The sequence below is a fragment of the Mustela lutreola genome, chromosome 16 (assembly GCF_030435805.1).
Source record: "Mustela lutreola isolate mMusLut2 chromosome 16, mMusLut2.pri, whole genome shotgun sequence".
In the NCBI taxonomy this organism is placed as follows: domain Eukaryota; kingdom Metazoa; phylum Chordata; class Mammalia; order Carnivora; family Mustelidae; genus Mustela; species Mustela lutreola.
Genome location: NC_081305.1, coordinates 20,251,232 through 20,268,929, shown reverse-complemented (window position 1 = coordinate 20,268,929; position 17,698 = coordinate 20,251,232). Strand labels below are relative to the sequence as shown.

Sequence of the window (17,698 nt, the reverse complement as noted above, 5' to 3'; positions counted from 1 at the left end):
ACATAGGGGTGTTTGTATCCCTTTGAGTTAGTGATTTTATATTTTGAAGGGTAAATGCCCTGAGTGCGGTTACTGGATCATAGCATAGTTCTATTTTTAGTTTTTTGAGGAACCTCCATACTGCTTTCCACAGTGGTTTTACTAGTTTGTATTCCCACCAATAGTGCAAGAGGGTTCCCCTTTGTCCACACCCTCACCAGTACCTGCTGTTTTTTGTGTTTTTGATTTTAGGTGTTCTGACAGATGTAAGGTGATACTTCATTGTGGTTTTGATTTGTGTTTCTTAGATGGTGGGTGATGTTCAGCATCTTTTCACATGTCTATTGGCAATCTGTATGTCTTCTGTTCCTGTTTTCTGACTATTTTTAACTGGATATTTTTTGTTTTGGGGATGGCTTTGCTACATTCTTTGGGCAACTTATTATACTGGTCACAGAATTCAGTTTTATCTGTAAAATGTAGGCTCTTATAGAGATAACTCCACAGTAGTAAGTCTTCATTAAATGATGGTAGTTGTTGTAATTATGATAATTAATAATCTTACAAAATCGTTTCTTCTTTTATTTCCCTTAGCAATCATCAATTTTGTAGAACGATCACAATCCCCCAGATAATAATAACAACTTAATTATAACAACTTATGCCAGATACCATAAGGTTTTAACTAGCCTACTTAGTTCTAACAACATTCTATTAAGACCTGTGGAAGACTGTATTCTCTAAAAATGGTCAAAGCCATATCTCCCATCCCAAGTGCTTTTCCTTCAACATGACTTTGACTGTCTTTCCATTGAACAATGGGGTCTACAAGAACTATCCTTAAATTTGGGCAGTCTTATGATTACAGTGGAGATGGTGGCATGTGATTTCTAAAGTTAGGTCCCAAGAGGCAATACAGGTTCTGCTTGATATCCTTGGGGCTCTCGCTTTCAGAACCTATCGGAGCCAATCCTTGGTGAGCTACCCATGGAGAGAAATCAACACCATCTCATCAGCCACATAAGTGAGCGTCCTTGGAAATGGGTCCTCCAGCCTCAGCAAGCCATCCTCACCTGATGCCATAGAAACATAGACAAGGGGTCTCCTCCAAGTTTTGCCCAAATTGCAGACTCATGACAAAAAATTATTATTATTGTTTTAAACCCCAAAGTTTGGGGCAGTCTGTTTTAAAGCAAGATAACTCATTCAGTTTTCTCATTACCTCCAGATTAGATATGAGAACACTGAGACAGAGAGAGGTTAATGAATTACTAGATTGCATAGCCAGTATCTAGTGAAAAAGCCAGCAAAATAGATTTTCTGTTTCCAGGGTCATAGAACTTTTTAGGTCTCCTTTTCCTCTGACTACGTCTATTGCACCTTCACTTTTTTATGTTGCTATTGGAGTGCTTTTGTTTCCATTTTTTGCATGAATGATAAAGAGACTCCATTCTTACAGATCTCTTCTTGAAAGCTGAGTAAAGCCGGAAGGGGTCAGAGAAGGGCTGTCTGTGGCCCCATTAAAACATGCAAGCCAAGCCCACCTACTTACTCTGTGGAAACTTTGGTGGGTTGTCATTGACATCAGTCAGTGTGATCGTCACTTTGGTTGTCCCTGAGAGTCCACCCATGTGTCCACCCATGTCCTTGGCCTGGATCACCACGTGGTACTCCTCCTTGGCTTCCCTGTCCATGTTGGGAAGGGCCGTTCTGATGATTCCTGGACAGGCGAGCAGGAAACATCACATATATTCATTGAGAACAACATTAAAACAAAAAAAGGCACAACACTTCAAAATCCTAAAGGTTGAAATATTTGAGGGCCCGTTGCATGGATATCCATGAATAGACCCATGACTAGACCCACAGTTTTGAAATGCTAGCAGAATCTTCTGAACGTCTGTTCCCAGCATACAATTCTTAGGCTTTAGGTTAAAAGTAGGTAGCATGTATTCCATGCAATATGTTAAGATGTAATTATTAAATTTTAGAAGAGAGAGCGAAATGAGTTAAAAATACACACAATGCTTATACAAATATTTAGAGTACTGACACCCATCACTGACAACGGTGCTAAGCGAATGAATTCTACATGATCTCTGGATATCAGCACACCATCTGTATGAAAACCATGCTCACTTGAATCTCTCGGGAACAGGTGCAAGCTTTTCCTCTCTGTAGATGCGGTAACATTTACAGTGGAAATAGAAAGAGAGCACCCTTGTCCGTCTCTCAGCCCTGATGTCTGTATTTTTCAGCAACACCCTTGAACACACTGAGTCTCGTTTTCCTGATCTGTTAGATACTTTGGTAGGTTCAAATTGATGATTTCTAACTATGAGTCCTTGGGAAAAATGAAAGTTGCAACTGGGAATTCCTCCACTAGTGTTCAACATTTCAAAAATCTGGATGAAATCCTACATTTATCCTTGGTTAATCTGGAAAGGATAAAGAGCAAATGCCTTGGATGGAATCATAGCAAGAAGCTGCATAGGCCATGCTCTGAAGCAACGTGGCTACAGATAAATAATTATATAGGTCACTGGAAGTCATATATAATAAATGGACAAAATATCTGATTGACAGGCTCTGTGTATACATATTAATATATATTTCATATAAATTTAAGTATACCAACAAATGTGGATTATTTGTAAATAAATATCTTTCAAATATACAGGGCATATTATAGAAAAAGCAGAAGAAAGCAGTTTAGGGGATTATTGTAGACTAGAATTTTCACAGGATTGCAGAGTTTATTCTAATAAAAGGATCCTGGAATAAAGTTCAGAATAAATGAAGTGAAACCACTTGGTTTGGGTGATTGTATTTTTTCACTCTTTTGGTTTGCCATTTGTTTCCTGTAAGAGCCATGCAGAGCCTTCTTCCTGGATAAGACCTCTTGGGAATCCGTAAGCACAGTGGAGAGAATGTGCTATGTCCCAAACACACTGGAACATTATTAACACCCATTCCCACCGTCCTGCGTGGCGGGCTTCGAAACAAGCTTTGAGAACTACCAGTTTTCAGATCAGCCCTCAAGTTCTATGGTGTCCTCCCTGGGATCCTTTGTTGATAATTATGATAAAATTCAAGTATTTTAAGAGAAGCCCTTAAATTTAATTGACTTTTAAGATACGATTTTAATATAAAAGTTGTATTTTAAGATTATATTTATTATTGTGGCATGGTGACACAGAGGCCAAAACAATAATAAATAAGGTTCATTGGAAACTAACCACACCCAGGCACATGCACACATAGCGTCTACACCTCTCAACAACCCTGTGAGGTGGCCTTTCTCATAGGTGAGGAGACTGAGATTCTGCTAGTTTCGGAAGAAGGGCCGGACTGGTCACCCACAGTGTGTCACAGATCACAACGACATTGCACGCTACCTGTCTGTGCTTCTACTGAAAAGTAGGGTTGTCCTTCCAGGATGCTGTATACTAACTTGGCGCTGTTTCCATAGGTAGGATCATCAGCATCTGAAGCGGTCACCTGGATGACCGATGTCCCTTAAAAATGAAATAAATTCATTAGCAACACTCTCTCAGCGTTTTGAATTATATTCTAATTTACAAAGTTTCATCTTAAAATTAAAAACAAAGAAAAGCCCAGCAACTATGTAACATGCTTGCTTTTCCGGGGTTGAGATGTAAAATAATCTTTTTCTGTTCCTCCTTTTCTTCCTTCCCACTTGTCTTCTTTAAAAACAAACAAACAAACAAACAAACAAAAACCTTCCGTAGCTTCAAAGGGAACTTTCTAAATTCCAAGTACATTGTGCTATGCTTAGTAGTTAAAATAATAATATTACTGCGAAAACATTCTAAGACCCATGCAATTGAAATGTTCAGTATATCAAATAATTAAATAAAAATCCTCCCAAAGAGTATAATAAAGGATAATTAATGATGAATTGCTTTTCATAAAAGGACAGAGAGCAGTCTTCCATCTGTAGCAGAGCAATAAATACATCATTTTATTGTTGCTTTGCATGTAATAAAATAGCTCCTAATACTACATTTTAATTAATTTATGGCTATAAATATTGTACAGAATGTCGTTCCCTGGTGACATGAAAATTGCATCTTCCCACCTCTAACGGGTCTGGTAGTCATTTAACAGAAACCACCCATACACCTGGGTGGGTCCGAAAGAACCAGGGAAAGGAGTGAGGATGGAATTCTGTTGCTCCCAGCAGAGCCTCTCTTCCCTGATGGTCACAAGGGCTTGAGGGCACACAGTGTGGACTGCAGAACGGGGTGCAGGGCCAGAGGAAGAGAAAAGGCATTTAATGCTTCTGCTCCAAGCACTGTTTCCGGCACATTCCATGTGTTCTGCCAGCCTACCTCAGCTCCTCATGCTTACATCTACTGCATTTTGAGAACTGGATGTGAGAAGTCGGAAATGTTACCATCTATTTTGCAAAGTGGATTATTATGACCAGAGTCAGGAATTAAATGCCCATCCAGCAACCAACCAAACCCACGGTTTCTCTGATATTTTTGGCACAGGGGCTAGGTTCTGGGTGGGAGGCTTGGGATCCCATTCACACAGCCTCTGTCAACCCTTTAATTTACGATTGTCAGCAATTTGTATATGGTGTATAAGTCATTCTTCCTTTTCCTTAATTATTTTTATGTAATTCATTATTTCGTGCAAACGAGTTTTCTGAACTCTTTCCATACAATCAGGCACTCTTTGAGGGTTTTGAAAGGAGAGTAGGCTCTATTCTCTACTATTGTGGTTGAGCTAAGGAAATTATTAAATCTCTATGCTCCATTTGCTTCTGGAACTCCACTAAATCCATTACGACTCCTTGTATTTTCCATCTATTTTACTTAACCCTCAATGCAGTTTACATTATCCTCTCTTTACAGATGATCAAATGAAAACTGAGAAAGACGCGACCGGTTGCCTAGGTTCCTCTGGCTGGTGAGGGCCACCTCCACAGCACTGACAGCAGACTCTACTCTTATAAGCCGTGACAGAAGGTCTGGGTGTTAGCCTGAAGCATCAGCAGGCTCCTGGAGGTGAGGACAATGTAGATTCCTCTGGAGTGTTGCTTGAATGACAGGCCTTCCTTCTGGCTCAGTTGCTGATGCTACTGTCTCTTATTGAATGATTTGGTTCATGTCTGCTTTTTTCTCCTTAAAATCCCTAGGCAAATACCGAGAGACTAAAGGACTGGTCTTGGCCAGGGAAGAGAAACAAAAAATGAAGCCTGGCCTTCATAAAATGTGAGAAAAGTCTGACTTTATCCAGAGGAGAAAAAAAGAGACTTTTTTTTTTTAATCCCAAATTCTACATGCAAAGTGGAAAGAGCTTAGGGGTTTGGGGTCACTTCCGCCTCTTAACTATTTTGGGCAGGTTAGTACCTATTTTTGTTGCTTGGTTTTCTCATCTGTAAAATGGGCAGTTTGGCCCAGATGATTCTTAAGTCCATTCAGGCTTTAAAGTCTTTGATTCATATAACCAGACTCATTCCCTGATCAGAGCAGCCCTGATCACTGTCTGAAACATAAACCCTTCTCAGTATGAGGCATGTTTCCCAACAGACCACAACGGCATGCATTCTATAAAACCAAACAAAAGTTACTGCCAGGAGAAGGTAGCCACCTGAAGAAATCCATCAGAGAAATATCCTTTAACAATGCAGCATGTCTTTAGGCCTGATGAAAATACACATCCACTTGTAAATTATTCTAACAGATCGTGACAGCATGTCATGACTCATTGTGTATTCTGGAGCCACTTAATAGCTCAGATAACCTTGGATAAATCAGTTAACCTATTTCTGGGTTGGGTTTCCCATCTGTAAGATATGTCAAATAAGACATACCTCACTGTAAAGATGAATCATAGCAAAAATGAAATGCAAGAACACCATGGAAATCATTAATTAGCATGATGTCTACATGCAACAAATATTAACATGATCGTGACTGCAACAGACATCAGTGTGAGCTAGTGATTGAACTACATTGCCTCTAATCCAGCAAGACTAGAAATTGTCTTTCCATTTTACAAAAAGGGACATTTTACAGAAAGAGAGATAGAACTGGATCCAGGTCACACAGCCAATAAGGGTCAGAGCCAGGATTCCCTGGATGCCGTCATGTTCTTGCCACTCCGACACACTTCTTTATGTTTTAGAAGTTTAGGGGTTTTTTTTTGTTTGTTTGTTTTCTTAAGATTTTCTTTATTTATTTGACAGACAGAGATCACAAGTAGGCAGAGAGGCAGGCAGAGAGGCAAGCAGAGAGAGAGAGAGGGAAGCAGGTTCCCTGCTGAGCACAGAGAGCCCATTGCGGGACTCGATCCCAGGACCCCGAGATCATGACCTGAGCCGAAGGCAGTGGCTCAACCCACTGAGCCACCCAGGCGCCCCTAGAAGTTTAGGTTTTAAAATCTCAGGTCTGTTTTAAATATTTGAAACTTCAACTACACAGATTACATTTTTTTTTTTTTTTTTGTCATTATGCCACAGAAGAGGCAGTATAAATTCGACTTTCCGGATATAGGAGAGCAGGCACCAGCCCCTGCCACCCACAGGAACCCAGACTTGTAGATGGAGCAGGTCTCCCCAGCCGTACGCACCCACGTTGGACCTCTCAGGCACATTCGCATGGTAGGTCTCATGCAGGAACTCAGGAGGGTTGTCATTGATGTCTTGGACCTTGACAATGAACTCCGATGGTGGCTCCAGCGGCCGGTTGGTGTCCCTGTCCACCGCCTGTGCCATGAGCGTGTACTGGGCTCTCTCCTCTCGGTCCAATGTCTTGGTGGCATGAATGTTCCCTGATTTGTCATCAATCACAAAAATGGTTCCGGCTCCTTCACCTGAGAGAATGTATTTAATGTTCCCATCACCAGAGTCAATATCGGAATGAAGCTAGGAAAAGAGAAATCGAGATTTTTAATTCCATGAGGGAGGCCATGGGGAGACAGAGTCTCACTTGCACACTGTTTGCTGTAGTACCTTCCACACACACTCACACAGATGTGCACACACATACATACACTGTGAGAAGGAGATGCTGTCACCCACTTCTACAGATGAAGCAATGGAATCTGAGAGAAGATACTTGCCTTGGCCAAGGTCACACAGTTGGGTGCAGTGAACCCAGCGTTCGAACTTGAACCCTGAGTTTTTTAAATTCTAAGATTCATGCTTTCCTCACAAATACACACCCATACAAAATAGAGGCACACATTCGCACAAATATCACCCAAACAAAATATATATACATATGCATCTATATTAATAGACTTATTTTGAAAGAAATATGTACATAACATAAAAAATTTAAAAACACAAACATTTATGCCATAAGTAAGTCTTCTCAGTTCTGATTCCCACTCCCTCAATTTCTCTGCTCACACACAACAGTTGTTACCAGTTTCCTGTGAATCCTCTAAGATATATTTTACACATATGCTAGAATATCTGTACAGTGAGATATATAAATGTCCCGGTTTATTTTTATGCAATAAAGTGCTATAGTGCACACGTCACTCTCCACCTCTGGTGTTTTCCTATAAAAGTAAATTCAGGTGGTCTTTCACACAGATACATGCAGATCGACCTCACCCACTGGGTGGATGTTATCACCTCGTATTAGCTGTCCTCTGCCAAAGGTCACAGAGGTTGCTTCCAGGCTTCTGTTGCTACAAGCAATTCCTTGATCAGACCATTCCAGAAGACCCTCTGTGAGGAGCATGAGGTATGAGGGTCTGGGGACGTGGCTGCTGGGAGGAAGCTCCCATTCTGATCACAGGCATTGTGTGGGTAGGATAGATTCATAGGAATGCAACTTCTTAGGCAATAGAGAGAACTTTAAACATGTTTAGGTTCTTTCTGCTTCCTTTGACAAAGCCCAGAGACATGATGGTACTTGCCTAAATCCACACTTGGCTGGTCCTGACTACCCATCCTGTGCCTTGCTTGATTCTGTTCTGTGTGGATCTCACCCAAAGACCACATCTGATTTTTCTGTAGCAATTAATTCCTCACTTTCTCTTAATATCACTTCAATGTCTAAAGCTTCCATCTTAATCTGAGTTCCTCTGCCCTCATTATGCCATTTGTCGGAAGAGATAAACATTGCTTTTACCATTTCTGTGGGCTTCAAGTATAGCCGAAGGGCTAAAAAACCCATGGTTCTACCTACTATGTAAGAAACCTCAGTATAAATCAGAAAGCTTTATTCAAAAGGCACTGATGATGATGATGATAATAATAATAATAATGTTCTAATAATAATAATAGTTCTTATTATCAATGACATTTTAGTACTGATATTATAAGTAAATGTCATTTTAATATTATTATTAATGCCATTTTAATATTACTGTTATGAAACCAAGGTCCAGAGAGCTTGTTCAGAATCACAAAGCAAGGTTCAATACATTGTTTTAAAAAATGTGTTATTTCAATTTCTCAAAAAGTATCTAATTGATCTGCAGTCCGTGGCTCAGTGAAACACCCAAGTACTTCAGTTCAGGGGTGGTGAGGGAAGGGGGGGTACCTGTAGGCACAAATCAGGAAGACTATTTTGATTTTAGTTCACAGTGTGTCTCAGGAAAATTAAAAGAAAAAAAAAAAAAACTTTCTTTCAGAACTTGTTATTCATAACCAGCTACATATTGTCATGAAATGATGGTTACTGCATTTCTCGTGAATAGTTGTGAGTAAAATATGAAGCTATTGAGTGACCTCCAAAGGATGAACAGGATTGCCCCAGTCTTCATACAATTTCCACAGTGAGGGCAGGATCCCTGACGTGGTTCCCCTGGCTTCCTCCCCAACCCCCACAGTCTGTTATTTGTTTCTTTTGTCTGCCTCAGACCTGGCATAAGTTAGGGGCTTGGTCTTGTGAATGAGAAACAAGGAAATCAATGCTTATTTTAATAGGAGTGTCTAGAAGGGAAGTTTCCAGGGGCCTTCATGGATTACATGTGAGTTTGGCCGAGTTTCTTGAGAATTACAGATTCTAGTTCATGATCAACCAAATAACTGAAAGAAAAAAAAAAAAGTAAAACCATAGTGCTCATTATTTTTCCTCTATTTTGTTTTCAGATTTGTAAGTTGAATATAAATTTCTCCTTTTTCTCTCTCCAACAAAGATGACCTATACAACTGACAATGATATTTATTAGGTTCCACACAAAAAGCAGTTTGGGAAACCATTCAATCCTATCAGGGGATCCAGTTGCCGAGGCATACATAGCCAATTCCTGATGCCAAAGACTGATGGCTTCCCCCTCTGCAGAGCACAGCATGACACAGACTGTGTTTCCTGCAAGAAATCTGAAAGTCCATTGCCTGCCAAAATCTACTTTTTCAGAGCAGCGTAAAGCACTCAACCTTGAATGTCGTCAAATCAAAGGTCATCGAGTCTACTCCCTCTGTTCTCAGGGAACTATATATCCACAGTATCTCAAGAGGAAGATCCACAGGATCCAGCCCCTTTTGTCTCTTCCCCCATCCAATCTGACATCTCACACTCAATCCCATGTGCCTATATATAAAGATCATTCACTGCTTACTTTTCTCCATGTTTTGCCCTATATTCCCCTTTTAGTGGGCATGTCAACCGCTTGCTCCACAGTGATAAGGAAAAGGTTCTCCAGGTCCTGTCTCTTCTCAGTCCCGCACCCTAACACACACACACTGTTCCCCACTGAGATAGTCCCTAAGGCGGGGAGGTTCTATATCCTCAGAACAATTCACGCACAGCTCCCCATGTTGTTCAGGCTGCAACGGCCCCCGCCATGACTGAAGTCTCGTCTTCCTCTCTGGGCACAGAGCCCATCTCCTCATGTAGGGAATTCACATGCCAATTATTTCCCTGGGTTCCCATTTCCCCCAGACGACTTCTATTTTGGGTATAGTCTTTCCATTTTTGGGTATACATGAATGAAATTCTTTTGGTATGTCTGGCATTGAAAAGGCACTTTCCCAACCGGGAACAACGTTAATAAGATGCTAATATGAACCTCTTCCAAATATGTCAATTACATAAATATGCATTGCTGTTCGCATGTTAAAGAACAACTGAAATAACTCCTTGGAATATAGGAGGCTTAGAAATTAGCTCGCCTCAGAGCTACCCTTGGCCTTTGCTCCCTTCACGGGATAACTCCGAGTCCTCTTTCAAGTCACAGGTCATTACCATGTTCTCTATGAAACTTTCCTCCATCCTTCCCAAACATTCCCATGTAAATGTGTAATAATTTCTGTTGAATTTCTTCATTATCCTGTTCTCTGTGCGCGCGCGCATGTGTGTGTGTGTGTGTTTTAATCGCTTAGGTAGGTGTGTCTCTTCCACTAGTCTCTGAACTCTTTCAAGATCAGAATATTTTATCCAGGTTACCATTGGCCTAGCTCTTCCCCAGAGCACAGTGGGCTTTCATTCTTATGCAGATGAACACCTATCTCTTTGTCCTTAACACCATTATCCTCTGAAAGATGGCTGCACACTTAAAAATAAATGATAACAGGCAATATATTTTTTAACATATTTCAGAATGCCTACCCTTTGCCCCTTTTTGGAGGGGGTACACAGAGAATGCAGTCTTAAATACTGGGAGGACACTCAGATCATCCTAACTGGGTGTTGCCATCCCTGAGCTAAAGCACATAAAATCCCACCCATTCTTAAGACACATCCATTTAATCAAATATTGACCAAGGCCTTCCCAAAACTGGGCTTAGTACCAGGACCTCAGGACACAGAATGACACTGGTCAGGTCCAGGGAGGGAGACAGGGAAATAGACCCGTGTAATTCAGAAGGGAAAGCTCTCACAAAGAGCAGGGCGGGTTCTCAGAGCACAAGGAAGGGGCATCCACCTTGGAGGTAGGGTGTGTGGTCAGCCAAATGCCCTCCCTTGGGAGAATGAGTAAATAAATAATGGTTTCAACTCAGTGGACTACTGCACAGTCATTAAAAATGGAGTTTAATGGTATATTAAGTGGAAAACACAAGTGTTCTTAATATGGATAAGTCTATGAATGGGGGCAGAAAGGCTGAAATATGTTTGAACAATGATTTCATGGTTCTTATTGAAGGTCATTAGTGCCCCCTCCCCCCTAGGAATTTTCTTTCTTGACCAGACCCTCCTGCTGGACTGGTGAGAGGGAGAAATAAGCACTGCAGAGCAGCGGCCTTACCCTGCCCACGAGCACAGGGTCAGGCCCGGTGTACTCCTCGATCACGAAGAACTGGTTCCAGACCCAGCCTCGCTTGGAACGCTGCAGCACCTGCCCCTCCTTGCCCTTCTCATGGTGCCCGTGGAACGAGGGTCGCAGGTGGCCCCGCCGCTCGGTGGTGAGGGCCTGGCTGTGGCACAGCACGCCCAGGCACACCAGGGCGGCTTGTAAACAGTAGTGCTCCTTCATTTTTGGTTACGTGGTAGGCACAGGAGAATGCGGCTGTCGCCCCTCTCAGCAACCCCGTGGCGGGCCTGGCCGATGGCGGCCTCCCGGACGCGTCACGCAGACCTCTCTTGGAATGGGATGTCTCTGCTCACGGAGTACATCACGTCAGGGCTGCCCACTTCCCCAGTAGGCTTCTGCGGGAAGAGAGAAAGGTCAGATTAGCCGCAGGCTACGTCCCCAATTCATTTCAACCCCACTCCATCAAAGAGTGGACCACACCTGGGGGAGCGGGGGGCGGGCTGAGCAAGAAATTGTCCCTGCTTTCGCAACTTCAGGTGTCGCCGGTGGGATAAACTCTTACACAAAGATGACCCTCGAGGTCTATATGAGGATAAATGTGTGCGCTCTGTGTGCTGTGGAATTCAGCTCCAAGGTCTCAGTGTCCGCTTTACCCCTGACTGACTCCCTTACTAGGGGTTTGGGGTAAGATGACAGCTCCTTGAGCTCAGCTTGCTCCTTTACGAAATGGGGATGCTAATCGTGCTCTCTGAAATGTCGACACAGGGATTAAATGATTAATGCCTCTAAATCCCTTAGTACAGTGTCTTGTACACAGCAAGTTCTCCATATTTATCGGTTATCGTTATCGATCATACTTGTACTAGGGTACGTTTCCATCCCTAGAGGAACTTAGGGCATTACGGGCATCCAGGAGAAGAACATCTAACTGATGGGGATTAAGGGAGGACAGGGAAGAGAGTGGGGACAGTTATGGGAGATTCCCTGAATGTGGGATGGCTGTGCTGCAGCCTAAAGTCAGAGTTACTGTGATCAGAAGGGAGTGGATGGGATGACCATGCAGAGGGAACAGCATGCTCCAAAGTCCAGAGGTCCTCATAATGCACAGCACGTCCCCATACTGGTCAGCATGACTGAATGGTGTAAGGAGGAGAAAAGCAGCAATGGACCCTGCCAGAGAAAGGAGGCTGGGACGGATCCCAAGAAAACACTTATGCTCACTAAGACACTTGTCAGTGAAATAACAGACCAAGTCCTCCTGGTGGATCAGTGAATGCTATGCTGTGACTTAACAAATAATCCCATTGGCTCTTGTTTGATCAAAGGCCCACCCAAGAGCCTGAAGATAGCTCCTTAACTTGGCAGTCTTAAAACAGAAACTTTACAAGCTTTTTCCAGCCATGAAATGCAAAATAAAAGAGCATACCCCACCTACTGATCTAAAGGTCTTGTTCCTGGCTCCCAGCCACGGCTCACCTACTCATCAGTATAACGATGGGCCTTCCATGCGCCTTGTAGGTTTCTAACCTACAGTTACTCTGGTCTTTAATTTCTGCCTTGGGTTCCTGGACTTCTTTACTAAACTTAGTCTTGCTGCTGCTGGAAACTTAATTATCCCCTATGGAACTTCCCTTGCTTGTTCCCCTCTTCTGAATTGGTTAGCACCCTGCAATTTCTTCTGAACTATTATCCTTTTCTCTTGGTGTGCCATCCAGACTCCCACTGGAGGTCTAGCTCCCAGAACCCGGCAATCCCCATTACCATGCCTACTATCGATGGGAGACAGCTCAGAAGAGTGCTGGGCACAGAGCATAACATTCTGATACTGAGGATGACACTTCAATTCAGCACTGGTGAGTCTAAATGAAACTGGTGAGCTTCTTGAGCATTGTAGAAAACAAAATCATTTAATTCCTAGCTATCTAGTATGAATGTGGTGGTGGGGGGAGGGAGGTGAACATAAAGGAAGGAGTATGAATCTTGGCATAGTGGAATGTACCTAGATTTAGAGATCAGAGAGACCTGGGTTGGAACACTGCTTCTATATCTTATAATATAGGTGATGTTAGGCCCGCTAGTCAGGCATTCTGAGCCTCTAGGTATGCTCTCATCTGAGCTACGGGGATGACAAGAATTGCTGCACTCATATAAGGCTGCATGGACGCAGTCTGAGTTTCTTCCTCTCTTCCTAGAGTGCCACAATTCAAGCCCTCAGTCTCACTCAGTAGAAGGAGGTGCTTTGGCCTTACAGATGGAGATGCCCAGAAAAGGCACTTTCTCTCAGAGAGGAACTGAGAAGTAAAAGTTACATGGGGATGCCAGAGCCATCTGGTCTTAGTAGTCTAGACTTGGTGAAATTCTAATCTGTTGGAGCAGAACATTTTTCCTTCTGGTGGCCTTTGACTTCACCAACCCAACCCTTTCTACTTCCTTTGTCATATGGCAAAATGTGTCTAGGGAGGCCACAAATGTGCAGATAAGTTCAGGTGTCCGTCACTGCCCCCAGTACAGTCTTTGATGTTAGTCTCTTTTCAAGGAATAGGGAGTCCAATATCTGGTGTAGACAGACATCTCAGGGTATGGAAAAGACTGTGTAGAAGAGAGAGAGATTAAACAGATGGCATCGTCATTGAATGGCTTCATCCTCAGACTCGGGGATGCAATAATACATGAAACGCTGTTGCCTGCTATCCAAACTGATTGTGTGAAAAAAACACAGAGGGGGACCCCAGGAGGAGTCAGATCCTAAAATGAGTCAATGTGAAGCAGCAGGAAGATCCCTCGGCTTAAGTCAGGAAGCAAGATATATGGTCAAGAATCTGCCAATAGCTTGTCATGGGACCTCGTCATTTCTGTATTGGTACATTCTCTCCAAAATGAAGCCATTGGGTGACATGTCTACAAATGGCTCCCAGCTTCATATTGATGGTTGGAACGCCAGCGAGAGGCTGTTGGGGATTTCTTTTGATTCATACACCATCTCTTTACTAAACTGGATGATCTTTATGATTGGGATTATATGTTACACACGATTATAGGTCCAATGCTGAGCTTTTGAAAGCAAGCCATCAGTAAAAGTTGAATGTATTATTTGAACCCCATACTTCAAGTGCAAACTTGATACTGCCACCAAAGAATCTCAAGAAGAAGAAACAGCAAAGACCATATGGTGTGACAAGATCCCTGCCCAGTTTACACCATGCCAAGTATTAAGTGTTCATTCACATGGTGATAAATTATTCTTGCATATAAACTGTGAAGTGTATTTGAAAGAAAGGGTTTAATTAAAGTTCATATTTCTGCACCTCTTTCTTCTGGCTGCCATTTTGCTGTAAAGCACAATTATTTCTGACACCAGAAGTGTTAAAACTAGATGACAACTTTTTTCCCTTGATAAAAAAATTCTAGCTTGATACTAATGAATTTAAGAGTTTCCATGACCCAAAAAACAATGAAAGCATTACTGAAAAGATGAAATTATCTATTCTCTTTTCTTGGAAAAAGAAAAACCAACTTGCTTTTAAAAGGAACTCACTGGACCCATTATTTGAAAGTATTTATACAACTACATGTAATATGTAATGTTACTTTAATGATTAGCCTCAGGTATGTATAAGATGAATTTTAAGACATAATTTTAAAAAATTACTTTCAGAATGAAAATTCAGTTAGCAAAAGCTTTTTCTAACTACTCTTCTAATAACTTTACAAATAATAATTCAGCTATTCATTTCTATAACAAACATGAATAGGTACTATCAATATTCTTATTATAAAGGTTGAGGAAGCTGGGGCCCAGATAAACGAAGCAATTTGTGCAAGGCTATGCTTCTGGGAAATCGCAGAGCTGAAATTTGAACCCATGCCATCTGGCTCTGGTGTCTGTGTTCTTAATCAGTGAACAATACCAACTCCTTCCATTTGTTTCTGCCTGAGTTCACAAGGAAATGGTACGGTTACTACGATATTGTAACCTAGAAGGCACCTGAAGTAAACCAACATTAGAACTTGGTATATAATAGTATGGCTGGTAAAAATAGTAATAATAGTTAATATTCATCCATGGTTATGATCTGCCTAATACTCTTCTAAATGCTTTGCATGAGGTGAGTCATCCAATTTTCACAATAACCCTACACAAGTAGTATTATTGCTATTCCTATTTTATAGGTAAGCAGTCTGAGGCATAGCGAGATTAAATAACTCGTCCATGGTTACAGACCCAGCAAGTGGAAGATCTGGGACATGAACCCTAGATATTTGGCTCCAAGACCTCTATCCTTCTCCCCTGGAGTGCTGGGCCATATTGCCTTTCTAAGAGAAGACTGTAGAGCTAATATAGACACACATCCTGACACACATGTAACAGTCTTAAAATGATAGCGATTTAAGTTTTAGTGGCACTGGTGGTGACTAAAATACTAAAAACCAAACCAGAAAAAGGATAAAACACATTTTATAGCAGAGACCGAAGAGAAGATGAACAGGAAGTGATTACATCAGTCCATCAACAGCACAGTACAACCAGGCCTTTAAACAACACATGACACAAAAGTTAATCTTCGCTTTTTATTTTTAAACGCCCTGCTTCAGAATTTCTAAATGTATATGTTTCAAAAATGTGTTCAGAAAGATTCTTTTTCTTTTTTTTTAAAGAAATATTTCTAAAATCTAGAGATCTGATTGATGTATTCAACAGTAAAGAGTTTGCAGGGAACACACATGAAAATTAATAGGAGGCAGCCCTCCTATGAAGACCTTGACATTGGTCATAATTAGAGAAATATATCAATGTTCTAATTGGTTTCAATAAAAACTCCCGAGGCAACTCTCAAACAATCCTTCCATTAAAGCACTTTCTAGCGGTATGCCAGGATGTCTAAGCGTTGGGGTTCCACTAAAACATATAGGCGGACTTTATTTTACAGTGGGAGCATATTGCTTGGAAGGAAAAATAAATGTTGTTGAAAGTCACAGGAGTAATAACATGACAGGAAAATGGATTTGCAAAACCACCAGCTCTAAGTGGAAGGCTCGCCCCTCTATCTTGAGAGCAGATAGCCCGTCATAAGCTATTGCGCCTTGAGCATAAAACCCTCTTGCTGTGCCTGCTTTTGTCTCCGTAAAAGAAAATGACATATACGGGTGTTTAAGTATATTTGGACTCCTGCTGGAAATTGTTATCGGGTAGAGAAAGAAAGAGGAAAGCGCTTAGCAGAAAGCAAGTGGCTTTGGTTTTTCAGCTTTCTCCTCCCCACAGAGCTGGAAGGATCAGACAGACTGACCTGTTCTTTTCATTTCCAGGGAGCTAATTTACAGTTAAAGACAGGTTATCATTACATTAAGAATATTATCGAGGCCCGCACCAGAACTCGAAACTCCACATTCTGCATGCGCAGTGTCCCCTTGTGGGGGAGCTTGGGGGCTCTGCTCTCCACTTCAACAAACACAGCTTTGTAACCAATCGGATTCTATTATGCAAATTAATTCAAGCATATTTTATTCCCCGTTCAGATCTCATCACTCAGCACTGAGCTGGTCTCTAGTTTCAAATCAAATCACAGGAATTATGCCATGTCTGTGGAAATCACAGAGAATGGGGAGAGGAAGTATTATAAGAACTTTGAATCATATTTCTTCTTCCCTGATTTCTACACTTTGGAGCAAAGCATAAGCTTGCAGTAATAATCACTTCTGCTCAGGTGCAAAACACACAGGCAAGACTGCAAAAGGGTCTTGTTGTTCCAGCTCTGATACTAAATTCAAATGTCAAAGTATGTGGCCAATAGGACCCCTTATCAGTGACCATAACGTTCTCTAGGGTGAGTGGAAATTTTAAAACTGCTGCAATGTAAGTCTGATTCTCTTCTTCTAGAAAAATAGAGAACCACGTGAGTGTCAGCTTTGAAAGTGAAAAAGATCATTCACTGCCTCCTGTTGGGCAGACCTGTGTCCAAATCCTGGTCCTGTCACTTACAGGCTACATGACCTTAGGTATTGATGGTAGAGATTATCCTTGACCCAGTGCTTGATCTTTCTAGTGGTGGGCAGTATATTTAGGGCTTGGTACTTATTATTTAATTGTATCTTTACCACAACTTATATGTAAATATCACCCAGATTTTATCTACAAGGAAAGTGAGGCTCAGAATGGTTGAGTAAATCACCCAAGAGTACATCCTAAATCACTAGCAAGGCTGCTATTCAAATTCAAGTTTATGTGACAACAGAACCCATGTTTTTGCTTTACCGGACTCCCAAACTCTGGGAGCCCATGTTCCCCTCATCTTCGATATAAGGAGAGGGCATGATCCATCTTCAAGGATCATCTCAGCTGCAAAATTGTATTCGATATTGAAAATAATCTTTGTTAGATATGAATTTCATTTATTTTTCAAGTATGTAAAATCAGCCTCTATGTTTTCAGGCTCTCATGGCCACAAAGTGTCACTGGAATCCAACTCAGTTCCCAGGCCCCAAACATGTAGAATCATTCCATGATTATTTATTTATCTCTTCAAATAATTAA

At 41.6% G+C, this 17,698-nt stretch overlaps 1 protein-coding gene across 1 annotated transcript in view; it reads right to left on the bottom strand.

Annotated features, from left to right (window-relative positions):
* Positions 1-17,698, bottom strand: part of CDH11 (cadherin 11) — a 148,233-nt gene that overhangs the window by 34,739 nt on the left and 95,796 nt on the right. The window contains exons 3-6 of the mRNA XM_059151437.1: positions 11,164-11,564; positions 6,586-6,880; positions 3,378-3,497; positions 1,532-1,699 (exon numbers count right to left, since the gene is read on the bottom strand). Coding sequence (XP_059007420.1) covers positions 1,532-1,699; positions 3,378-3,497; positions 6,586-6,880; positions 11,164-11,391 — 811 coding nt within the window. The 5' untranslated portion in view covers positions 11,392-11,564. The remainder of the gene's footprint in view (positions 1-1,531; positions 1,700-3,377; positions 3,498-6,585; positions 6,881-11,163; positions 11,565-17,698) is intronic.